Source organism: Hesperophylax consimilis, chromosome 15 (genome assembly GCF_061612785.1).
Source record: "Hesperophylax consimilis isolate HC1 chromosome 15, BYU_Hcon_1.0, whole genome shotgun sequence".
Classification (NCBI taxonomy): domain Eukaryota; kingdom Metazoa; phylum Arthropoda; class Insecta; order Trichoptera; family Limnephilidae; genus Hesperophylax; species Hesperophylax consimilis.
This window is the reverse complement of record NC_142850.1, coordinates 31516830-31544636: the sequence shown is the minus strand read 5'-3', so window position 1 is coordinate 31544636 and position 27807 is coordinate 31516830. Positions and strand designations below refer to the sequence as shown.

The 27807-nt window shown below is 34.6% G+C and overlaps 1 protein-coding gene across 14 annotated transcripts in view; it reads right to left on the bottom strand.

The window, feature by feature from the left end:
• Positions 1-27807, bottom strand: part of LOC149417633 (uncharacterized) — a 143188-nt gene that overhangs the window by 74528 nt on the left and 40853 nt on the right. For 5 of the 14 annotated variants that reach the window (XM_089640461.1, XM_089640464.1, XM_089640463.1 and 2 more), the window contains 3 exons: positions 16326-16431; positions 13873-13989; positions 8121-12521 (listed from right to left, as the gene is read on the bottom strand). In XM_089640461.1, coding sequence (XP_089496587.1) covers positions 8121-12521; positions 13873-13989; positions 16326-16431 — 4624 coding nt within the window. Of the gene's footprint in view, positions 1-8120; positions 12522-13872; positions 13990-16325; positions 16432-20758; positions 21087-27807 lie in introns of those variants that run through there. The other 9 variants (XM_089640470.1, XM_089640473.1, XM_089640472.1 and 6 more) reach the window with 5 other exon arrangements.

The following is a 27807-nucleotide window of genomic DNA, read 5'->3' as shown; positions in this document are numbered from 1 at the left end:
AGAAAACAAAGTGGCATCCGTATATCGGTCGCCAAATGTCGGTGGTCGCCACTTTAAATGCATATTTTCCCATGCTGGTCGCCAAATAGGCGGTGTGATATATATATATATATATATATATATATATATAATATATACATATATTACTGTGCATCTTGTACATACAATCTTGATTTAATACATATAACTGAGTTTGTTAATTGAAAAAATCTACTTTTTATTTTAATAATAAGAAATACTTATAAATGTTCATTGAAGATAAGAAGATATTAGGTTGTTTTTTATGTTAATTAGGATAGATACTAATTTTGTTCAATAAATGTCATAATTATGTTTTCTTTACAAGCAAGTAATTTTAAAAAGTGATTACCAAAGGAAAGATTGCTTTACATTTTTTAATGTATAAGACTGATTATAAAAAGAAAATATATATAATCAAGGTTTTTATTTCATGTAGTTCCCCCGCATTCATATTATTGAGAAATACATACAACGTAAGAAGCCGGATAGTCGGCGCTCTTTGCCGATTAGTCGCCGACTAATCGCCGACTACAATAGTGGCCGGATAGTCGGCTTTACCGACTAGTCGCCGACTAGTCGGAACATCTCTAAAAAATACTGAACATGGGACCATGACGCTGTAATATAAAATGTTAGATAGCAGTTTCTATGTTTTTACGTTGGCAACATTTGTCCCGCGCAAATTTTTTGTGGTTCATAATCCGTAGTCGCGGCATTTTTTGATTTACCATCATGTAATATGTCTGTTCTACATTGATCTCCATTATTAAATGACAAAACTGTTTAAAAATTCTATAATTATTTTAATTGTTTGACCTGAGAAACCATTTTGTATTTTCAATGCATTTTGAAAATAGGTATTTTGCATTTTGCATTTGAAATGCTTTTTTAAAAACCATTTTGCATTTTGCATTTTCAAATAGAAAAGTTTCGACCCATTTCCATTTTGCATTTCAAATGGTTTTGGGTACCCATTTTGCACATCTCTGTTCATAACATATTCATTTAAAATAATATATGTATAGCACATTTGCGGAAATTTCTAGAGTGAAAGATATTCTCAGTATCGCCCTGGTGTAAGACTATCATTCAGGATTTAAACGTTGCTTGAAATGGCTTGAACCGTGTTTAGTGACTAGATTTGAATAGACGGGTACTTCGCCACCTCCCTAAATAAATTATGTGAATGAAATGATATTCAGAAAACTTAATTTGCTCTGCGCCAGGTTTCGAACCAGCGACCACTGGGCCAAGCGCCTGTGATAGATCTTTCCGTCTGCGGCGGGAATCGAACCCGCAACATCCCGACTCAACGTCGCAATATCTCTGCCGTTACGCTACGGAGGTCGCCAGCGCCGCAATAATTTGGTATTTTAATTATCCGCGTTTAAATTCCGTCTCGGTAGGTAAGTACCTACCCGTCTTTTTTTGCATTTCAGCCAAATCAGTTTGGAGGCACTGAGCATAAAACCCGATAGAAATGTGTTATGGGCGTGTCTGTGTGCCCGAAGTAAACTCAATTTTTCCTTGCTTCTGGTGAAATCGATCAAACAAACGTCGAAATTCTTTCTTGAACAGGTCAATTTAATTAGCCTGTCTGAGGCCTAGGAGCCGAAAGATCTTATGAGAATTGGTGGAATCATTTATTTAAAATCGGTATAGTTCGCACTTCTTGGGATAATGTGTGTTCAGTGGTTTGAGGTTGTGCCATTCTGCATTGCGGTAATAAGACTACATGCAACGTTTGAATAAATTGCTTTGAAATTTAATACATTACGAATATATATACGATTACAATTTTTTTTTTACTTACCTATGACCTGACCTATGGAAGTATGGAAACAATGTTTGGTCAAGGGCCCGGGTTTTCAGGTGTTTAATTTTTAAGGCCTTCAGCTGCAAGAACTGATGAAAATGTCCAAGTATCGGGATTTTAGCGAGTTCTGATCGGTCAACGGTCAGAATGATCGGGAAATCGTTGAATTTGACTTTTACGACACAACCGTCCGTAGGATTTTGATTAATGAATTGGAGATGAGGAAAATCTAATCGAAAATGGTTCCAAAAGCTTTCGCAGGATCAAAAGGACAACAAGAAGGAAAAGTATCTCGACTCTTTGGGACACGTTCAAAATTACGCTCACGTTCTGGAACGTACATTACTGGTGAATAGTCTTTAATTTTTTAATATGACACGGAAATGGCGCCATTTTGGGACTTTGGAGAACATTGCAAAAGCCATCACCGACAAACTGAAGGCGGGTACCTTTCCGTTATAGAGATTTCGAATTCGAAAACAAGGGAAATATAAGTTAACCACAAAGAAGAAAAATTACCCATCAATCAGCCTTCTAAACTAAATAAAAATATTATTGTATGTGCACGAATTTTCTTGAAGCGTGTCGTGGGTGACATTGAGTGACTAACCAAATGACCGTGTCAGGGTACGTATACGTTTGCGAACTTAAACGCTAACCGAGCCACGAATTACGGGAAAGAATGAAGCAACTGCAAGCTGTTCAGTTCGGCTCGCGTAGTATATTATGTAGCATTACGCGCAAGAAAAAACGATCAGACGAAAAAAGTTATAATACTACTATACTCTCTAAACACTCCTGGCACTAACAAGAACAAACTTCGAAATTTTCAGCGATATCGGTCGACTACTTTTCGAGTTTTGCGATCACAAACATAAACAGGCTCAATTTATATGAAGATAATATATATCATACGAAACGGATTTTGTGGCGTATTTAACAGCAATGTAGAAAAAAAAACGAACGTTTTTTGGGGCCCTGAAGATCTAAAAAAAATGTCAATAATCAACGCGTAAAAAACAAGGTTTTTTTAAATTATAATACACGTATTTTTAAATGCTTTCAACACAAAAAAGTTTTGAGAACAAAAGTGAAATTCAAGTAGATGTACCTACGTATTAAAAATTGCACCTATGTTTTCGTTTCTAATGTGATGAATACGCAAATTGTCCTACTTTTTAACCACATTCACGCGTACCCAAGGAAGATTTTTAAAATGATAAATTTACTTATGCGCGGTTATAAAACAAACAGAATTTGAACAATTCATCAAATATCAAGTGAAGGTTCTATTAAAATTCTGTTGTGATTTCAGTTTTGTGAAGCAACTGGCCAATGATGATATAATAATAAAAATTGAAAATCAACTTTGAAATTTGATGAATTGTTCAAATTTCGTGAAACAACCCGTTCTTAGTGATTTGATTATTTATGAAACCAAACCAAACACATTTTGAAATTATGCATTATTATGATTGAAGGCATTGTTTTGGGTAAAGATTACCCTAAAAAGCTTTAGGTAGATCAATCTCCTGGATTATTTCTTCGACTGATACAAAACGGCTACGAAATCAACGAGAACCCTAACGTTGTTAAAATTAGTTTTATGAAACCTAAACACGAATACGCATCTCAAAAAATGGCCTGAAATAACACATTTTGTAAATGGTATTAGTTTCGAGTTAGAGCGATGAATATAAAATAATAATTGGCATTGTTGAAGAATAAGCTGACATGGGATGGAATTGGCCCAAATGAGGCGATGTGCAAATGTCTGCAATGTATGTACGTATACATCAGCGAGTCGAACTGCCGAACTGAATCTCAACTTATGGGAAAGAAACGAAGCAACCGCAAATGGCGCGAAACGCCGCTTGCAGTTGATTCGTTCCTTTCCCGTAAGTAATAGTACGGTTCGCAAATGTATACGTACCCCAATGCTACGTATAAACAGGACAAATTTCGCGGAGCCGAGCCGAGAATTACAGGAAAGGAACAAAGCAACCGCAAGCAGCGGTTCGCGCCGTTTGCGGTCGCTCGGCTCGCGGAAATTTTGTCATGTTTATACGCGACATAATACTCGTGGGTCGTGGGTTAAATCCAGACCAAGGCGAAATTAAAGTAAGATGGTTCCTAATAGCTACACGCTTATGAACTTAGTACTAGAGTACTTGCCTTGGCGCGCGACGGATTTAGAAGTGTCACGTGATCAAGTCAGTGCCATCGGGCAGCGATAGTTAGCAAATGATGATACTTGTTGTTACTGCCAATTTGTGTGTAGTTTTACCGCAAGCATATTAAGTAAACAGCGTTATTGTTATAAATAGTGAAGCTTACTTAGCGACAGTACTGATTTCGTAATTTGGCCAGGCCTTACTCTAGTCTGTTTGTTTATCCACAGACAGTTTTTATTTTAAAAAACTAGTTATGTTAGGAATTTGTTGTACGTTGATAAGAAAAAGCATTAGACATTATACAATTATTATTCATCAATAATGTTGTGTCTACAGATCGAAAAGGTTATCAGTGCAAGAGGTCAAAAAGAGATAGATCTTTTTGTATCCACAAAATCCACACACGCAAAACTCCCTAGAGATAAGTACCTATGTCAATCTGTAGAAAAGATGATATACCCTCAAGATTAGTGGATTTAGTTTACATTTTGGAAACGATTCGATTAGGTTCCTTCTTGGGGTTATTTAGTAAAATGCTGCAGTGGGCGTAACTTGAAATCAATGGGATGGGAGTGTGTCCGATGCATGACGTCATAGGAAACTATAAAGCATGGGTTGGTAATAACACTGACGCACACGGGCGAGAAAACCGATAAACTTACAGTAAAAATGTTTTAGCGGATAAGTTTTAGTAAGGATGACCTAAAATGACGCACTTTCTTATCGAAAATTTCCAATAATTAAAAATTTAAATTTTCTATAAAACTGTATCGTTACATAGCAGTGAGGTATGCCAAATGTGTGCCCAACATTATTATTTATCACAAGAAAACGTGTAGTTTTAGTACAAGTTATCGTAATAACTTCTAGCGAATTGTTGACTTTAACTTTTCTGTTTCCTTCCTCCAACATGGGTCTCTTCAACAGCCAGATTAATTATTTGTTCTCCTTAAAATTACCCAGCATCCCCCAACATTTCATAATATATCCGTAAATAATATCCGTAAGTAATATCTATAAAAAACAAGAGTGTGGAATGTTAATAATTTTGAATTCGAATAAATTTTGTGAAAATTTAATAAAATCCAATGACTTTTTTTTGTTATTTGTTTTTGGGGTGTTATGCCGTGTTGCGCTTACTCCTTCTTTAGCCAACGTTTCGGACAGCATTGCAGTGTCCATCATCAGGGCAGATGTGTTATCGCAACACGGCATAACACCCCCAAAACAAATAACAAAAATACTTTTGGACGTGAAAATCTTAAATAATATTTAAATCCAATGGCGGTTATAGAAAAGTATTTCCAAAGCTCTATACATTACGCTACTTATCTCTTCAAGCTAATTTGTTCGCTTTTGGGAACAGGTCACATTACAAGTGGGAACAGTCAAATTACTCATTTCAAATAATATATGTATATTTGCGGCACGTTCCAGAGTGGAAGATACTCTCAGTATTGCCCTGGTATCACTATCCAGAATTGAAATGTTGCTTGAAATTTGTTTGGTGACCAGATCTGAATAACCAGGTACTTCCCCACCTTCGTCTTCCTCATCTCCTTCCCCGCCCCATTACCTTCAACCTCACAGCATACTCCAATTGGGGATGCCATAGTCTCAATGGATCCAGACAGTTGGGAGCAGTTGGGACTCTTGTGCGGTTACACATAAAAAAGTCATATTGTCTCATAGAAATCGTTGTATCTCCCTTACTGTCATTATGAGAAATCTGATGTAAACGGTGTTGGAAAGAGAAAACACCACAATTTATATTCAAATCTAAATTTTAACTGCAGAAGAATCAAAATGTGCACTTTTATGAAACCAAAGGTTAAAAACGAAATGTATTTTTTTTTAATGAAATGACAAAAAGTGAGATGACAATAACGTTTGTAATACATTTGTCTAATAAAATGGGTATGTTGTATATATTTTTTTTTTCGTTATCATTAATTTTAGTTACAAAAACATAAGATGTGCTTTTTTAATTTTTTTTATGTTTCCAATCAAAATTTTAACATATCAAAAAAATATTTTTACTTAGAAAAATAAAATTTCAAAGCGTATTTTATTAACTTTCAAAGGCAGTTTTTAGTATTTGAATACATTCAGAAATATTCCAATTATTTGGATTTTATTGCAAAACGGAAAAACTCCGACCTCCTGTCAAAATAAAATATGGCTGAGGCCCGAAGAGTTATACAAATCGACCCATTGTTTGAGGTGCAACAAGTAGTTGTTCCCCTACACACAAAAGTTTAATAATAATAAGTAAGTAAGAAGATTATTTTATGCAGGTTGATTTTCATTACATTGTTTTTCATGGTTGCATCCTTGAGGTGATTTTCTCACGAATAAATAATAAAACAAATAATCCAATAATTAACTAAATTGATTCATAAGTTTTATACCATTCATTTTATTCACGAAAAAAAATTTATGTATATTATGTATTTAGAAAAGTTTGCTCGTCTTAATTTACATCTCAACTAAAATAACGATGCATTTTGGGCCTCAGATCCAGAAAGTGTTGTTGGCATTGAACAACAGATGGCAGTAGAAAAATATTGTAAAGTCGAGAGATTATCTTGAAAACCTTTTCTTTAAAGAGTGGTTTATCGTTGATAAAATACATCAATAAAATTTATTTCCTTCTCCAATTACGAATAACATATTTATTATGCGTGATACTGTTCTAAAGTTGCATTAATTTGTCTCATTTCCCGTATTGTGTAAAATGTTTTCAAAATTTATTTATTTACCTAGCTGGTGAAGAAGTCTCATGGGAGGAATAGGTGGTGGTACATCACCGTTCCACAGCTGGAACGCTTGGAGCAATGAGGATAGAGTCTGGTCCCCGGCTCCCAACCCTCGGGAGGGGTCTCCTAACAGGTTGGGGACGAGTGGGATGGGATCTAGAAAGGAAGGAGGGACGGTAAGGGGAATGAGGGATGGAGAAATGGACGACCCTGGCTTTTAACGAAACGCTATTGCTAAAAATTAAACTAAATGTGTTGATTGAGTTGATGCAACAATTTGACCTATTATTGCTTCAGAAAATAAACTAATTAAATACATTCATAAAATATTAACGATGGAAGGTAAATTGGCATTACCATGTTTAATTAAATTAAATTGTTGAAAGCAACATGCATCAACCTAAATAAATAAAAATGTAACCGTTCCTTTGATCAAAATCTTAAATCTCCAAAAGTTCTTCATTGATTGCTTTGACATTTTGACACAAAGTTAAATTAGAATATTCTTGTTTTTATATACCTATATTATAAAGATGTCACCTGTGACAGGTAAAAAGAGAGCCATCTGTTGGACATAAAAGCACTACACCGTCTGCACTAGTAATATATAAATACAGAAATTCTTCTCCCAAAAATAATCACTTGCGCAAATAAATGGCAGTATAATTTTTTTTTAAATAACATTAAATGTTTCTCTGTACTTTCTAATTACACACCTGGAAAAAACATTGTCTATCTGAAATAAAATGTAGGTACACACACACAAAAGATTCAATAATTTTTTTAAATCACCTGAGGATTTGGATCATATTTTGTTATAATTCAGTATGCAATAACACAAAAAACAAGACATTACTTCAATTTCTACAAACAAATATGAAATATACTAATAACCTACCAAAAAGTTTAAACACTGATTATAAATAAATAAGGAATGTGCATTTAAATAAAATTGTTTGCAAAAGAGAAAGAATACAGTTACGAAAATGAACAACATTTTTTCCTTCACACTCGTTTGTAAATAAAATTGAGTTTTCAAGGAAAATTATTATGATTTTGAAGAAACTTTTTTTTAATGATTTTTTTTAAGGATTTAACTAATGCTTGTGAAATGTTGATTCAAATAAGTAGGGAAAAGGCTTCTTATTTGGCTAATCAAGGAGAGAAGATTGTCTATCACCAGTGCACATAATGTCTACTAAATAAAGTGTTAGTAACAAAAGCAAGATACAAAAGCACCTGTAACAACATTACCAAAGGCCGATAGAATAGAATTACAACCATAATACATATTTAAGTAGAAATGAAAATGAAAGGGTTAAAATAAAAGAAAAGTTATAAAAAACTCACATTCCCCGGGCATTTTAAATTCATCCTCCATGTCATCATCAATCACATGAGAATATTGGAAGTTGCTGTCTCCAGTCAAGAAATCAGCGGGCCTATCCTGTGGTGAGTCTCGCTCATCATCGTCATGAGAAACAGGAGACATTCCCATCAGGTCACCACACCGAGACATCGGAGAGAGATTCTTGACCTTCTGAACTTTGACACTAGCATTCCTCTTGGACAATTGATTGACTCTGCGAGGAACTGGCGATGCAAAAGTGTGATCGGATGTATTCAACTTGCAAGAGTCGCTCCTGGCAACGTTGGCTGATTTTGGAGTGGTTTCAATGTTTTCAGGGGAGATATCGTTTATCCTCTCCAAATTGTTCTTGAAATTCGTAGAGTTTTTAACAAAGTCGCCATTTGCAATAGACATGTTAAACAATGAAATGTTAGCATTGCATTGATCGTCTGTCAAAATGTCAGTCATCAATTGAGATACACTGTCGGGTTTGTTGGCTGGATTTTCAGTTTTGTTAATCATCTGGTTCATTGATTGGCTTGCCACCTTTTTCACGTCTTTCTTAATAACTTTCTTTTCAATGACTAAAGTAGATTCAAGTGGAGTTTCTACCTCTGGCACGTTTGCATCAACCGTAATGGTAGTATCCAATTCCCGGTCTGGGGTATTCTTGATTTTACATCTTGTTTCGAAGGGATTGAATTCAGATGGAACCGAAGAACAAGCGCTGATTGTGTCACTGTCTGATTCTAACCCATCCAAATCATTATCAAGAAAATCACTTTCAATAATACCTGAAGGTACATTTGATTCATTATTTTCTACTGCGTTTTCAATAATATCTGAAGGTACATTTGATTCATTATCACCTACTACGGTTTCGATAATATCTGAAGGTATATTTGGTTCGTCAACAACAAAAACAGTTTCAATTATACCTGAAGGTAAAATTGGTTTATTCTCACCGACAATAGTTTCAATAATATCTGAAGGTACGATTGGTTTATCATCACCGACAGTTATATCTGAAGATAAAATTGGTTCATTATCAGCAACAACCGATTTAATAACATCCGAAGGAACATTTGATTCATCATCACCAACAGAACTTCCAATATTGTCCTTAACTCCAAATGTATTGTCCATCACCAACTCAGTAGGCTTTAAAATTTTAGAAGTCAATTCTTCAGAAATTATTGGGTTGCTTTGTACTTCAAAGGTGACCTCTGAAGGTTCTACATGAGACATTGAAAAATCACCATTAAAAGTAGCATTTATTTCAGCTTCTGTTCTTTGCACAATTGGGATTGAATTGTTCATACTTTCCAAAATATCACAAGCTTCATCCAGAGCTTGATCTGCCATCAAATGGTTATCTGCCAATTCATTTGGTAAGGCTTCTGTGCCATTCAGGATAGCAATCGCCTCACTTAGATTTTGATGAGCACTAAAATGGCTTGCTTGAATAGAATTCGATGAGGCGTCGATGGTTTTGATTTCAAAGCTGACTGAACCACTACTCTGTTCAGTGGATTTATCAGTATCAAAAGTAGTGTCAGCTTCCGTATTGATATTTGAAGAAGTGTCATCCACCGGGGTTGAGTTTCCATTGTTAATACAAAACTCATCAGGTTGAGGCAAAATTTTAGATTCATCAGGGGAAGGAGCTGAGATGGTAATAGTTACATCTGCATCCATATTCTCATTTGAACTGCTAAGCTCTAGAGATTTATTGGCTGCTTCTAAATCGTCAACACCATTTGAAACAAGCACTTCTTTGTTTGGAGTTAGATTATCCGTTAATTCAGCTTTTGGAGTAATGCCTTTTTGTGAAGGTGGTTCAGAAGCATTTTTCACTGGAGTGTTAAACATGTTTGATTTGGTTTCAAAACCGTTAGCTTCGCTTGTTTCCGTACACGGTATATTCTCTTTCACTTTAGCAGGGCTATTATTACAAACGTAAGCCTTAACCAAAGGTTCGTTGATCTCCATATTCAAAGAACGCTCAATTACTTGCGGGGTACTATTTGGCACATTTGCTCTTGAATCAAAACCGCTGACTTCTGTTGTAAAATTATTTCCTTCGACAATCTTCTCAATTGCTGGACTATTACAAACATTTGCTCTTGTAGTGAAAGCACTAGCTTCCATCGACACATTATTTTTTTCAGCTATATTCTCAGCTGCTGGACTGTTAAATACATTTGCTCTTATTCCGAAACCATTAGCTTCTGTCAAAGAATGATTTCCTTCAAAAGTCTTCTCAAATACTGGGCTATTAAATACATTTGCCCTTGTATCAAAACTGGTGATTTCTGTCATAGAATTATTTCCTTCAACAATCTTCTCAATTGCTGGACTATTACATACATTTGCTCTTGTAGTGAAGCCATTAGGTTCCATTGACACATTATTTCTTTCAGCAATATTCTCAGCTACTGGACTGTTAAATACATTCGCTCTTACGCCGAAACCATTAGCTTCTGTCAAAGACTGATTTCCTTCAAAAGTCTTCTCAATTGCTGGACTATTATATACATTTGCTCTTGTAGTGAAACCAGTATGTTCCATCGACACATTATTTCTTTCAGCAATATTCTCAGCTACTGGACTGTTGAACACATTTGCTCTTACGCCGAAAGCATTATCTTCTATCAATGAATGATTTCCTTCAAAAGTCTTCTCAAATACTGGGCTGTTAAATACATTTGCTCTTGTACCGAAACCACTGAATTCTGTTGAACAATTATTTGGTGCAGGACTAGAGTTATTTAAAATAATGTTTTTCATTGCCGTATCAGTAATGAATGATTCATCACATTCCATTGGCTCTGAAGTGTCACCACACTGATGAGGTTTCCCATCAAAGCTGGAATTTGTACCTTCCACAACAATAGAATTGGAAAGAGTTGAAGTTGTATTAAGTCTTTCTGGTGTGTTGGCTACATTTGAGTTTGTTTCAAAGGGGTTAACAAGATCAATCTGCTGTGTAATGGTACCGATTGTATCTACCAAAGGCAAGTTGGCATCTGGATTGGCTTGAATGACATAAGATACTTCAAAGTCACAATCCATCGGCTCATCACCATCATATTTCCCGTCAATAATGCTATCAGCTTCATTTATAAATGAAGGATCTAATAACCCTGCGCTTGAATTATGGGATTGATTCAAGTCCAACTTTTCAGGGGAATGTGAGGTTTGGATTTCCTCAGTGGAGATGATGTTTAATGTTACATCCACAATTTGCAAAGAGTTATCACTACTTTGAATAGTTTTTTGTGATTCAATTTTATTTTCCTCAGCATTGCACAGTTTATCTACACCGCTCTGAGAAATGTTCCTGCAAGCCTCATCAGAGCTTTGGATGGTAAAACTGTTACTTTGATCCACTGTCGGAAGGCATTCACTAATATTGACAGATTTATTAGAATTTTCATCTATAACAGCAATTCCTTCAGATTCAATGTTTTCGGGTTGGCTATTCGAGTCTTCAACATTATTTGTACTTTCATTCAAGTGCAGAGAATTATTAGCACCGGCAAGAAGATTATTAATACTATTCCTGACATCAGAAATCTCTTTCATATGCTCGACAAAATTATTTGATATATCTGCCGCAGAGTTAACAGAATTACCATTATTTAAATGAATCGAGTTTGACAAAACATAATGATTCTGCAATTCAGGATCATCATTTTCCGAATTATTCATGGTTGCAGAAGAAATGCTCTTATCAAATGTATAATTTAGTTTGCTTACACTTTCTAGTTCGTGATCCTTGTGGAGAAAATCCGAAATGTTCAAAATTTTAGATTCCAAAATGAATTCGTCATTATCCTCCAAATCTTTGACATAAACTTCTGATACTTTGAAAATTTCTTCACGTTCGTCAGAATTCACAACGGCGATCCCTTCATCTTGCGCAATTACAAAATTGCCGTTTTCGGTATCATCTTTAGTAATACCATTGCAGGGTTCTATATCTGTTGTATTGTTTAGAACGTATGAAACATTAGAAACGGCATCATTCTTTGTTAGCGCCGTTGACAGTTCTGAAACGTCGTGATGAAAGTGATTGCTTTCAGCACTTAAACTGAGCGGGTCCTGCCCAACTTCACATTGATCTCTTGTATTCAAAAGGGCTGACAAATTGAGATCACCGATGATGCTTGAATCGGGTGTTTCAAATGATTCCGTCAAGATATTGAAAACTTTCTGTTTCCGCAAGGGCAGAGAATCTTCATGTACTACCGAAACAGGCTCTGGTAAATCTGGGTTGTCGATCAGTACAGAATTATCATCAGGCCATCTGACACCCACTGGGCTGTTTTGGAAGTCTGGCTTCTGGTGGTCTTCATGGGGCGTTAAAAACAGAGGCTCCTTTTGATGTTTCTTGACTGCTTCCCAAAGCAACGATTGAAAGGAAAACAATAAAATAAAAATAATTAAAACAAATCAAAAGAAAAGAAAATGAATAAAGAATATTATAAATTATAATAAGATTACAACAATAATTGGATGTTGCCTTTTTGAATGGAGAACAATTAAAAAATATAGAATGACAAGCTTGCTGTCGAAAAATTAAACCACTTTGAATGTGATATATTATTATAAATTATTGAAAAACTTATTTCAAGTTTAAAATATTGGTAGGAATTATATAATAAAGCTCGTTATCATTTGTCACTAAGAAACATTCAATGGCAAATTGTGCAAATTCCAACACATGTGCTATAACGGTTAAACAAACTTTGAATGAAAACATTTAGTAAAACGCATTCCAAATGGTGTATTGCTCCATGCTCTATAAGCAGTGTTCAATATTATTAGTGAAAATGCTGACACAAATATGGAAACCAATACAGATGAAAAATCACAGGTGAGTCGACAAAAAAATATTATATAAACATTAAGGGCAACTTCTTCTCAAAGAAACAATGTTTCGTATACTCTCCATCGACACAAATTATTCAACAAAAAACAACCGGGGAAAAAACTTTACATAAACAGTATATATTAATAAACACTGTTTGCTGATTTTGTTTCATTAATATTAATAGTTTATAGAGCAAATAGGAAACAATGTTTATACTGGAAAAGAGTCCCTTTATTGATTGCTAGGAAATCTAAGGTTGCAAAAGCATACTGTGTTCATAATTACAAGTTATAACCTAGCAATTGAATTATCACTAAAAGGGACAGACAGTACAACTCTGTTATATTGACACTGTTAGGAACCAGGACATCTGTGACGTTATAGTCTACTGCAACTAGTTAAATAACCAACCAACTTTAATAGAGGTACAACTATTCGGAGAATGACATTGAAATTCCGCAAATGGATGAAGAAAAAATGATTACATATTTAATTCAGAGTGAGCACCAAAATGGCTTAGAATATTGTTATTATTTTGTTAAATTCAATCGATAAGACTTCTATGAGGGAATTTATCACATAAATAAACTGAATTTACACATCTATCATAACAATCACAAATACTTAATTAACTAAAACATCAAAATAGAAGATAATGATAAGAATCCCTTTGTCATCAGTAGATATGGCAAAATATTTGCTACATTATCCAAATTTATATGTGTATTATCACCATTTCCAAATTAATGTACATGCCCTTTTTTAGTATAGTATATAAAGTCATCATGCCGTCGTTCCTATATCCGAGGTCAATATAACCGAGCCGGCCTTCAGGTCATATCCAATGCCACAAATGATGAAGGAAGCCTCACCGGATTTGGGGGTATTTAGGTTGAAATCGTTGAATGCGTGAATGAGACTATCGTCGCGGGGAGCGGAAGCCGAGTCTTCGTTGGCACTGCCATAGTCTAATGAGCTATCTGACGAGTCTGCAATGTTAATGTCACACAACGGCCATTGGTCAATGTTCATGAGTTTGTTAGTGCGTGAGGGTGATTCGACGGCCATCAAAGTTAAGGAAATTGTATTCATTTAAGAAGATTACTTAATATGTAGATAAAAATAATAACAGCCCACTACAAATTTTGCCCATAGAGAGATTACAAAGATACTTAGTTTTTCAACTGAAATTTTTTTTTCCTTGAACTACAGAAAGAGCTTTTTAATAGGTAGCATGTTTTGTTTATTGATATGAGAAATAGAACAGTATAATATTGATATCCCAGTTCCAGATGCAAAATAAAATGGCAGAAATACGAGAAATTGTTCGGAGACCAAGCATTTATAATTCCTAAATAGGAATGAGTCGTAATTGCAAGACATAAACCAATCTACAATTTAATGCATCAGAATTATGAAGTCTTCGGAAAAGAACGTAACTCAAGCTGGCCATTTTTCACATGTTGCACATTGGAATTAGGGAATCGATATTAGGTACTTATTTACAAATAATAAAGTTACTGAAAAATATGGCTAATACAAGTTACGGATAGATTAAAACAAACAAAAAAAACTTGCTACTATAAATAAAATTTACGAAAGATAAATGTGAAGTTTTTAGTTTTGCTTGGCAAATTTACCGACTTTGTAGTTACATGAATGAAGCACAAAATCAGTTAGCGGGAAAAGTTAAATCTTAGCGTTACAAGAGAAGTTCAATAATAAATCAATAAAGTAACACGATGACCGCATAGACACAAAAGCAAACTACAAATAATATTAATTATAATTAAGATTATTGTTATGACAGTAATTATTGAAAATTAAATTAGGATAAACAAATCACAAACATTGTAGCATGAAGTTGAAAGTATTGCGAGAATTATCAATTAAAAATCATATTATGAGAGTTTGGCATAAGAAATCAGTTTGAAGACGATATTATCATTAACTGCCTGGGGCTGTAATTTGGTTAGCCCAACAGAAGAATATGTCTTACAAATGAATATATTTTAATACCGTAATGGTAATTTATTGAGTGTTAAGCCATCTTGCGTTTCAACTACCTACATAAAGGAAAGGACACACTGGGCCCTCATACGCAACCTGTGCATTACTACTGTCCCAGGCCAATGTGCACACTTGTCCTATGCACGCAATGTAAATTTGAATTGTAGTATCACGATATTCAATAGATTTTAGGTTATAAATCACTTTGTAAGGTCATATTATATCTTTATTTAGTTGCTTATATCCCATTTTAACAACAAAATGAGTAACAAATGTCAGTAAATGCTAAAAAAAAAACATAACCTTAAATGTCAAATCAACTCGTTGGAAGGCCTTAGACCAAAGTCATCTTTCTTTCACAAGTCCCACGTCAATCTGGACAATCTGGATACGTGGGAAGCTTAGGATTGCAGTGCGTATGACAAGTGTGTATCTTAAGTATCTATTTTCAAAGAAAATGTATCGATTATAAATTGTCAAGATATCTTAATGCGTTGAGTAAATTGCGTACGTCGGCCCAGTGTTACTTATCTTTATGCTTCAAGCATCCATAATTAGAACAGTATTGCAGTGACATGAATTACACAGGTCATTGGTAAGTCTCAAAAAAAAAAAAACAGGTCTACGGAAAACGCAGAAGCAGTTGTGGTTGTTGGGTTCAAAATTTTAATCACACTCAGGTGAAGTAAGTTTTTAGATTTTCACGGCCAAAAGCATTTTTGTTGTTTGTTTTTGGGGTGTTATGCCGTGTTGCGCTAACTCCTTCTTTAGCCGACGTTTCGGATAGCGTTGATGATGGACACTGCAACGCTGTCCGAAACGTCGGCTAAAGAAGGAGTTAGCGCAACACGGCATAACACCCCAAAAACAAACAACAAAAAACACTCAGGTGAGTTTTGTCAAAAATACGACTAATTAAAAAAAGTGAATTTTTCCTTCAATAATGGAAACACATTTTAACGCCCAAAAGAAAAAAAACCAACAGAAGACTATCGACAGTGAAAACCTTAAATCAAATTAAAATATCATATTCCATCATTTAATTTCTTTGATTTCTATTAAAAAATAATACTGTTTTCAAGTATCTAAAAGTTAACCATGAAACGATTCAGAAAAATTCAAAAAAAATCTATCACCATAAACTTGATCATTAATGCCAAAGTCAACTCTGTATGACTCCATAATCAAAATAGATTTTAGGTGGCGAATGTCACAGTTAAATAAATGAGTTATAGGATGAAGACATTCAGGATGCCACACGAAACTCTCTACAGTATTTGTGCACTGACTAGTATCATCTATCGTCGTAGCTTACCATCAGAAATTTTGCTGTTTTTGGATGCAACTGAGTTGATCGCTGAGTTTGGAGAATCATTGATCACAGGCTGGTCTGCTTGAGAAGCCTGATTAGCTGCAGCATTCTGGAAAGAATAAAAAAAACTCTTATAGTAGGTACTTACTTAGAAATAAAAAATATGTATGAAAATGGGCCTCTATCTGTCATCACAGAAAAAAATTTTGTACCCTGACAAAAAAAATTTTTTTTGTTTAAACATTTTCATGGTTAATATATTTTATTATTGGCATCTCATGGCAGGGAGTGAAAAACGGTGACCGGGTATGTCATCAAAATTACAATTCAACACACCTCCAAAAAGTGATATGAAGTCATGAAAAGTGATGAAACAAAAACTAGGATAAATAGGTTACATATGTAACTATTAAACCTAGTTTTTGTTTTATCACTTTTCATGACTCGTCACTTTTTGGACGTGTGTTGAATTTTTATTTTGATGAAATTTCATGGAACCGTGAAAAATATCATTAGAACATAATCACTCTTTATTTTTGTATGCGAAAAGAAGAAATGCCTATAATGTGCCGTTTTTAATTAGTTTTACCATTCTTAAGGTAGTTTGTCAGAAAAACGGCGCTACATAAAATATCTAAATATTATTATAATTATTATTTTAAGATCCGTAGACTACATTATACAATATTTTTGGACGTTATAATGATATAAAAACACTATAATTACTTATTTTGGTTCTGTGGAAAATGTTAAGAAAACCTAAAACAAAAATAAAAAAAACTGACTTCACCATAAGTACAAACCATATTCGTCAAGAATATCCATAGAAACACGGCCACATCGAAGGCATAATGAAAGATGTATCTAAAAAAAAACACTCCCTTTGGTGCCATTTAAAAAATAAAATCTTTAACAAATTTGGTATAAACATTACACGAAACACGAAAAAATATTACCTACATTCGTATTGCTTGATCGATTTTCAACATTTAACTTTGGAATAGTTATTGACATAAAAAAATGTTTTTTCAAATTACGAAACGAAAATATTATTGTAGACAGATAGGAACTGTAGACAGCTAGATAGGAACTGGTATTATTATAAATCATCTGTCAAATATATTTATTTAAATCATAAAAAAATATGCATACTTTCTTAACGATGTACAAAAAACATGCAATAAAAAAATACATTAAGTTTTAAATTAACGAGAACATTAAGAAAGGATATTTTCTCTTTCTTGACAAGATGAAAACACACAATCGACGTTCACATGTCATTAGTGTAATTAATATTATGATTAGAGATATTCACACGATGCTTCATTGTTTCGCCAAACTTCAAACATTATAATTTATTGATAAAAAAATAAAGTGCACAATAGTCTTAAATTTATTCGTAAAATGCAATTATTTGTACATTAATTTGCGGCTTAGCACAATTGAGTTAAACAAGAGTAGGTACTTTGTTCTAACCACAACATTTATTTTAACTGTCGACCTGTTTCGGAAGTTGCCTTCCTTCCGATTTCTTTGTCAGGACATTAAGTTAAAAATGGAAAAAAAGATTTTAAAATCAACAAAAAGTTTTTTTAAACTATAATTCATCTATTTACTGAGGATTGAAATCTCATCCCCAATGAATAGCTCTTAAGTGATGTGAAAATTCAGAATGTCTTTTAAAACTTAAAAAAAATAATTGGTATGACTGAACCTTCCCCCCAGCGACTGGAATCAACCGCGCTAACAACTGAGCCAAATCTCTTAATTGCTGTAATGTCATCCAATTTCATAAAAATGCGTATATTTCCGAGTGCGTATGATTGCCACAAAAATCGATAGAATGCATTGTCGTAGACATCGAGTCTATCTGCAGAGTTTCAGCTCGATCGGATGTCGGGAAGTGGGTTAATATTTACGTTCAAGATTTGCATTCATTCATTCGGGAAATCGAAAAAGATGTATTTAAAAATAGAAAGAATAATGAAAAGTAAATAATAATTTTGGGTGGTGGTGTGAAATTGCAAGTAGAGGGATATATGTAACGGGATTTTTTTTAACTGGCATTAAAATATGTTTTATCGTGTCGTTGACTTCGAAAAGATCAAGTGAACAAAGAGATAGGACATGTATTATTTTTCATCCATCGTTAATGTTGGCCCGCCATCAAATAAAACAGCCAATCAAATAAACGGCAGCCAAAAAATAGGAACGACGTGGGAGCAAATGTATCAAATCCGTAACAAACCTGAACGACCGGAATCAAAACGGTCATATAGCATTAAACTTTGTTATGGGGTAGATCGTTAGTAATAATTACAATAGTTTATGTGTACCAAACATCAATTCGAGAGGACATTACATTTAAAAACATATTGAGGGTCGAAAGAAGAAAATAATGAACGTAAAAAAGAATGCATAGAAGTACCTAGTCAGAGGGAGGTGGAACGAACGAGAAAATCCCTTGAATAATTTCTCCCGCGGCGCAGTTGGCCAAGGTCGGTGCAAATGTAAGAGGACGCTAGTGTGTAGTTATGATGTTGAATCGTTGCCAAAATCATAAGAATAAAACAACCAAAGTCAAGCGCGTTGATATTCCTAGAGATCCTCGGGACGTCATCAGAACGACGCTTTATGTTGACTTCGAGTTCGATAAGAACGTAAACAAACCACTTGAAAAAAATAAACACGAGTTCTTGTTTAGGTTTTCTAGATCCGCGGAATATGTTTATTTGGTCCAGCTGCTGATGCAAGAGGATAGCAAATAAAAATAATATGAATTCCGCAATCGCAGCACCCGTCAAAAGGAATGAAGAACTTGTAAAAAAAGCAAGAAAAAAATAATTTAAAATCACAAGGCACAGAAGCGCAGAAAATGCAGCAGAAGTATTGCGGCAGAGAAAACGTTCACGATCAGTACAATCACCAATCAGCAATGAAAATGATTATTCCGCAAAGTGAACCAATATTTTATGCGATCGTGCCTGTCTCTCGAAAAGTGAAACCGAACCTAGCTTGCCCTAATATGTATCGCGCCGGCAAAAACAGAAGTATTGTTTGCAACCAGTAAAACCTGTATTTCAAAGGAACACAATATTTGTGTGGCCGGTGTCCGTAAATGTAGACTGAATCAAGTTCAACGGTTGTCCCAGTGGGCCGGGAATGCAATCTTATTATTCGTCATAAATCATTATAATAGTTGCATACATTCTAATAAGCACAACCTACTCGGAAATCAACCGGGATTATTGCCGAGGGAAGCCTTGGAAAGGCGAAAGCAGATTAACTCCGAAGGTTTTTGAGGTTATGGACAGAATTAACCGAATTTGCATACTTACTTCCGAATTTTTTCACATTTAAAAAGGTACGAAATAACATCTTCTCTCGCCAAAAACAGGTTATGATTGGAGAAATATACCAGAAACTCGATGTCGTTAAAATTAAGTTCGTCGACTGTAAGCCAAGTTTGATGAAAGAGATATTACCTATAATATGCTTACAAAATGCATGGCACAGAAATATGTACATATTATATTGGGATTGCATGTTCATTCAGCAGTAATGCATGTTAATGGATCCACGATAATAATAAATGCACGAATATTCAATACGAAATCAGATCAATTTCCTACATTTTTTCACAAGAGCGTGCAGAAGTGTAAAGCATTTTGTAAAAGTATAAAAAAGCCAATGTAAATAATTGTTGATACAAATCAAGATTCCGCAAAACTAACGTAGCGAAGTAAGGAAATATACAATTTTTACGAAATAATTATGAGATAGCATAGATCGTTATGCGAAATGCGAAAGATTTGCCGAATATTTATAGTAATAGTACGATAAAGAAGTTAAGTTCTTTTGCTCGTAGCAAATTTGGAAGTTGATTAGAGTTGGGGTACCTACGTAATTGCGTATTTAGGCGGGTAACATGCTCTACCTATTGGGCGATCGGCCAAAAAAATCGCAGCGCGGTTGCCAAGAATGCTGACGACGTCAAACGCAGCTGAATAATTATTAGAAAAGGTGAATCAAATTTTCAAAACAAAAACAAGGCTTTCAGACAATGAAATCACAATTTAAAATGCGCAACAGTATGCAACGTACAAAGATAAGCCAATATTAGTTATTGAGTGCATTTCAAAACAGAGACACTTCAATCATGATATACAATTATCACATAATTTATACGGATACGCCAACTGATTTCGGCATAGCCGTACCTTCATCAGAATAGATATTAACATTTTACAACACAGTCGCGCCGAAACCGGTTGGCATGTTAGTATAAATAAAGCGACGTAAAGACATAATAACAGTAATATTTGAGCACAGTGTCAAACATTTCATAAATAGATTACTTTCACAAAATATTATCTGTTCTGTTATGATGACACAAAACACTTGTAAACATTAACGCAAACTCCAAGTTGTTCAACCTGCACAGGCTCTTGGTCCTTGAGGCTGGTGAGCATCTCCTTCGCCGGGCTTTTCCTCAGGAGCCGCGAGAGGAAATCCATCTTCCGAGCACTAACCCAATTGCTATTTCAGTGAGCGTGAGCATTCACCAACCAACCACTGCAGAGAATGAGTACTCTATACTGGGTACAGAACACCGTCTACTGTTTCGCTGTTTGGCTGTCTACGTCTACCCCCACAGCAGCTGAGTGACGGGCCAAAGCAAGTCGAATTATTGTGCCACCGACTGACTGCGATTGAGTGTGTGAGAGGTGCGACTCTCGCTGCGACCTAGGGGAAACTGGCCAACAAACAACTGGGACTGCTTCTGCTATCGGGTGGCTAAAATGTGGAGTAAGCTGCGCGATGATAAAACTTGTCAGATTGTTTGTTTGGGAAGAACAAAGTTTTGAACGAAGATGACGCACTTCACAACAATGTTTTGAAGAGATATTATTTTGGTTGGGAAACAATTTTTAATAGGCTGTGTAAGTTTTATAATTTTGTAGTGACCATTAAAATCGCATATTGTCTACACACTGAAGTTATAGAAAACACTGAGCTAAAATGAGAATTCGCTTTTAGGTATCAACTTGTGTCGACCTGATCCTTATTTTCCACGGTGACCGGATAAATCATCACAATGATAATTCATCACATCTTTAAAAAGTTATAATAAAGTCATGGAAAGTGATGAAACAAAAACTTTATTAATAGGGTTAAGTAGGTTAGGTTAAATTTTAATCATCGTTTCTAATGACTTTATATCACTTTTTAAAAGTGTGTTGAATTGTCACTGTGTTTAGTTATCATGGAACCATTTTCCACGTGTATCTGTCTATACAAAGAATAGTACCTTTAGCGGTGGGCGTAGCTTTGATTTTTATACACATCCACAGTTTTATTCCGACATTAATGAAATTTTGCACACTTGACTTTCAAAACAAGAGAAAAATCATTGTCCATCCATCCTTACCCACTCTTCAAAGAAGAACTTAGATACTTTTTGATGAAATTTTGCACACATATTTTAGCGTTTGTAATACCGAACAGTTATTTCATGAAAAATGTAACACATTCATGCAGTTCTTTAGTCTTTTCTGGGATCAGCTGGCCACCAAACAGGCGGCCAATTCACAAATCAACAAGCTCACGGCGCGGCATGGGAGTATTGAAACTAAATAATAAACTAAAACGCAAGTCGTTTTTCAACAACACTTAGCGAGAAAATCATCAATAACAATGATTGGCGATTAAAGGCATATTAAACCCATAGCACTGTCGATGGTTGAGGATATAAACGAGAATAGAACAATCGATTAAGCTTCAAACACACCCAGTACAGTACACAATCGAAACTGTTAATACAAGTGTTAATTAATTGATATCGCGGACGATAAGGCAAAGAGGTTTGGGGGTAGATTATTTTATTATTTTAACTAACATCTACGTAGCAAGCTTAAAGGATATAGACGTGGGTACAAGCTTTTCAGCTTACCTTTAAACAACCATTTTGTTAAGATTTATCAATTTTTTAATTATGTTTTGCTATCTTCTCTAAATAGTATAAAATAAAGTCGCTATCCACGTCCGTCTGTTTGTGCGCTTAGTTCGTCTAAACGGATTTTGATTTATTTTATTTCGGAAGGAATTTCTTGGAAAGTAGTCTTACTTACAGTAAAAAGTCGATGTTTTTCCTAGAATTGACAAACTAAAAACTTTACTCCAAATCATTAACAACCCCAAGCAACCAACGCCGGGTAAAAGTCAGCTAATAATATATTTAAAAAAATTCAGCCTTCTTATGTTTGTGCTCGCAAAACTCGAAAAGCGGTTGACCGATACCGCTCAAAATTTTATAGTTTGTTCTTATTGGTGTCAGGATTGTTTAAAGAGTAGTTTGAATGGCAGAAGAAGTCGGGGACGCCCTGGGAATACTTAACGCAATATCTCTGCACCGGAATGAGATACGGAGTCGAATTCAAGTCTATGTAATGTAGTTTTTTAACAGTAACACTGTGGTATGTAGTAGTGGATGGTGAAAGAAGTTGGAGGCGCCCGAAAAAAAGACATTAGCAATAGCGAAGTATTGTGGGGACCACTAGTAAAGTATGGTTATTTTTTAACCGAACCTAACTCCTGCGTAACAATTTTAACAGACTTTGAAGCTTTTTAGACATATAATAAAGAATAACACAAGTGCTTTCCATACAAATTTTAATGTTAACAAATGTTCTATTTAGCCCAATAGCCCAGCGCCCCGTCTCACATAAACTCGCCTGATATTGTACATCTCAGTTCCATTTGAATTTTTGTATTGAAAATTTAAAATTTATTTGTATCACGAAACACGCACACGAGGCACTTCTTGTGTGATTCTGTATTCTATGCGGGATTTAGCTAATTTACGGTAAGATTTCAATCCAACATAACCTAAACGCTATATTAAAGTTTTGAAACTGAACTGAAAACTAACGAACTTAATATTTTCGGATTTTTACACAACCACTTCGGAACATACTAAGATTTACCGGTAGAAACAAAGATTATAACGGTAAGCGCATAGTATATTATATTATTATGAAAGACGATTAAAATTAATTATTATCACATCAGGGATTTAACTGTCACATTTCTTCGTGAAAGCACAAAACTCAACTGACGCACTTGCAGAGCGCTTTCTGTATCGTGATCTCCAAGTTTAAAGGGTCCTCGTATATTCCCGCGTGGGTACTAATATTAGAACGCAATTAAATAAAAACACCCGTCCCGTGTCGCTGCACAGCTTCCCAGAGCCGAGATGACATCTCACCCCACTCCTGTATTATTATAATGAGCGGAAGAAATACCGAAATAATTCAAACACTAAAGGCGGGTCTCCTGCGACGCGTTTCCACAAACATTGAACCAAATGTTTACACAAACATTGAAAAAATTATTGCACAAACATTGAATAAGATATTTGCATAAACATTGAACCAAATGTTTGCAGAAACATTGAATCAAAAACCTGCTCAAACATTACATCTGCATACAAACGTGTGTACAGACACTCTACATTTCTCAAGTTGGGTCTCCAGCGATGCAATGTTTTCAAAATATTGAGTCGGGCCCAAGGTTTTTTTGTTTTCTATCGGACACGGAAAACAAAAACATTGAGGGCGAGTCCCAATATTTCTCATTTGCACAAACATTTGGTTCAATGTTTATGGTAATATTGTCGCTGGAGACGCGGCTTCAGGTTTGCACAACCATTTGGTTCAATGTTCGTGGTAATGTTGGTGATAAGTTTGAGGAAACGCATCGCAGGAGACCCGCCTTTACAATGTGAGATCTGAGAACTTAGGCGATGAGTTAGTGAGAAAATGAAGGCTAAAAGAATAATTAATTACATTACGACAGTCATGGTACATGAATATTTGAATTAAAACATTATGTACGTAAAAATTGAGATGTAAAAAAAAAAGTTTAGAATTTGGTAATAGGTAATTGCATTAGCATATAGAGTTATGGTTATAACATAACTAACGCGCACAAATTAATAACCGTAAAGCTACATTGAATCGAGAGCTTACATCTAAGGTCCATTTCATTGTTTGAACCACATCAAATTGGCCATCAACGTCATTATGAATTTTTCCAATTGCCTCATCAAATAACGGTCCCCGTTTAACTCTGATTCTCGGCCCGTTAGCATTTAGTCAAATGTTGGTGACTGGTCGAACAACTGTTTGATGTATAAAATGCTAATCTATTTATTATATTATAAAATATTTGATTTTTATACAAATCTACAGTTTTAGATTCCGAGACTGACGAAATTTTGGACACTTGACCTTCAAAACAAGAAGAAAGGTCATTGTTTAAATTTGATTTGGAAAAGCTCTGCGTAAAGAACTGTAACGGTAATAGATAAAATAGTGAGTCTAGAAAAAGTTCCGGAAATTTCGAAGACGGTTAAAAAAGGTACAATAACGAAGAAACCCCACTTTAAATTTTTTATTTTGCCGGGGACTAATCACAAAGTCACCAGCCTACACTGGCAGTGCTATTCTTCACGTTAATTAATTTTTAAAAATATGTTTTTTTTTTAATATACGTATAATAGATAATGTTAATCCCAATCTTTGTAAGAATAAAAACACGAACATCGTTGTCACCCATAATATGGGAATACTTTATTCTGTGCTTATTCCGTAAGTGAAATGCAATATTTTAAAAGTAATTTCATAATATGGGTATACTTTATTCTATTCTTATTCCATGAGTGAAAAGCAATATTTTAAAGCTAATTTCATAATATGGGTATACTTTATTCTATTCTTATTCCGTGAGTGAAATGTAATATTTCAAAGCTAATTTCATAATATGGGTATACTTTATTCTATTCTTATTCCGTGAGTGAAACGCAATATTTTAAAGCTAATTTCCACAGAACCTTCAAAATACTATAAACAAAATCATGATTCGAATTGTTTCAAAAGCAGCAAGTGGTCCAGCTATACGTCTAACAAGATAATTGGATTGAGGAGTATAATCATAGAGGTTAATAGATTGTAGACAATTGGGCGAGAGGATAAATGATTAAATTGTATTTATAAATCAACAGTAGCCGAGCCATCTGTGATAACGACAACGAATCCAGAGAATTCTATTAAATAACTAGATACATGCTGGAATAGGACCTAATTTATAAAATATGTAATGGTACGATTTCTAATAATGATAAAAATAAACTTGTCAAATTTTTAGTGCCATTTTTTATGAAATATTCAAAGGAGAAATTCACAAAACACAATAATAATCTTCAACCATGTTGAAATTTTAAACATAGAGTTACTCAATTTGAGGGGTACGGTTCTCGACCTCAAATCCCGAGATCGTGGGTTCAAATCTCAGCGTGTGCAAGTAAATTTTATTTACTTAATTTGTGTTGTTTTACTATTATTATCATAATAGTGCGTATTGCTTTTACGCACAACAGATGGCGCCGTTTTTTTAAATCATGTTTTTACTTGTCACGGGTGACATTAATTTAATTTAGGAATGTAAAAATACACTCGTATTCGAATACAACTTTGTGTTAAAATTTCAAAGCAATCGGTGAAGAATTTTCGGAGATTTAAGATTTTGAACAAACGAACCGTTACATTTTTATTTATATAAATTATATTCGCGGTACGTTCCAGGGGGGAAGATACTCTCAGTATCGCCTTGGTGATAGACAAGCACATTAAAAATTGAAACGTGGCTTGAAATGGCACTAGCCGTGTTCGGTGACTTAATTTAACAATGGTAAAATATCACCATCCAGACCACCGCCTTGTCAAACAATTACGTAATTCAACGATTCCCACATTTCTATTTACCGGGAAGACCGTTGCAATGGAATAAAACAATTAGATCGAGCAGTTTCAGTCACAGTTCCTACCACTATATTGTCCAATTACATGTGTATTTTTATGAAATCCGATACCCCACAAAAGCCGGAATAAATAATAGTACGACCTAAATCGCGGAATTGATAAGGCTTTACAATAGTCGAGTTGAAATAATTCACGAAGAGACATTATACCTACATTACGATGGTTAAATTATGCTGAAAATATCACAAGTACATAAAATTCTACTATATGGTAAACAGAGTATTCACGGTCTAGCGAAAATAAGTATTTGATATTATTTTTATTTGCGTCTTGATTAATCTCACCAGATTTTTAGAAGGTGCTCCCGTTTGCATGGCCGAAACTAAACTAATCTACTTATTGGCGTCTACATTGAGTAGCTGGATTATTTTAAATCCAATAAACAATGGATAATTAGAACGGTGGGGTTCTCAAGACGACGGCTTTCATTGCATTCTAATTTTTTTTATATCGAGTCGGTGACCTTGTATTCTCTCCACACATACAAATTCTGAAATCATCAAAAAGTTTCTTAGTAAATCTTAAAAGAAAGCTATCGTTTTTGATTTTTTATACATCTATATAACAAGTAACACGTAGATTCTGAAGTTGCACCAGTGTTGAAGTAATTTAACGAGTTCTTCGACAGAATGGTGGGAGCTTTGGTTCAAGGCTCAGAGAACGCGGGAGTAGGATAAGTGAAAAAAAATTGTAATGAATTTTTGATGAATCTTTCTAACTGTTTAAATGAAAATGTAAATGTTCGTATGTTCAAAATCCTAAATCTCTGAAAGTTCTTCATCGATTGCTTCGAATTTTTGACATAACGTTGCGTTCGAATACGTGATTGTTTTTATATATCCATATTGTATAGATGTTAACTGTGACAGATAACAATATTTTTTACAAAACAGCAACCAATGTTGGACAAACATGCTTTCTTTTTAAAACAGCTCCATATGTTGGCATATGGAGCAACATGCGCTATCGTTTCTCTATCTGCACATACAGACTGCACGGTACAGCTAGTAATACATATAAAAGTGCTTCATTCGGGTGGACGATTCACATAGTATCTCATTGGAAGGGACACTATATAATAATATTTAGAAGGGTAGCTTTGCTAGAAATTACTATACATTATTTTGTGGTGGGTAGGTACCTAAAAGGCCCCGTAACATTCAGTGTCATAGTTCCATTAGCTCCGAGCAAAGGAAAATTAACATGGTGTCACACAAAACAAAACACAGTAATTACACACTGAATGCAAGAATACGTATATTTTTTTAAATCAAAAAACATAGAGAATCAGTAGGAATTGGTCACCTAGGGTCGATGTGAAGGACATGAATCATTGGTTAAAGTAAGTCAAGTACATCCCTTAACATTCTGTATATAGAGGTAGGTATGCAAAATATAAATAATAATATCGTTATAATGACAGTAGGTATCAGTAATAATTTATGAGATAAGTTGTTAAAATATTGACCAAACAAAACTAATAAAATATACCATAGTTTGGATATCGATGCAAAAGCGTTCGACTTCGTATCCCCTGCATTGAAAAACTATTCAAGCGTGAGGAACAAAAGAACAATCACGCTCGAGGAATGGATTATTATTGT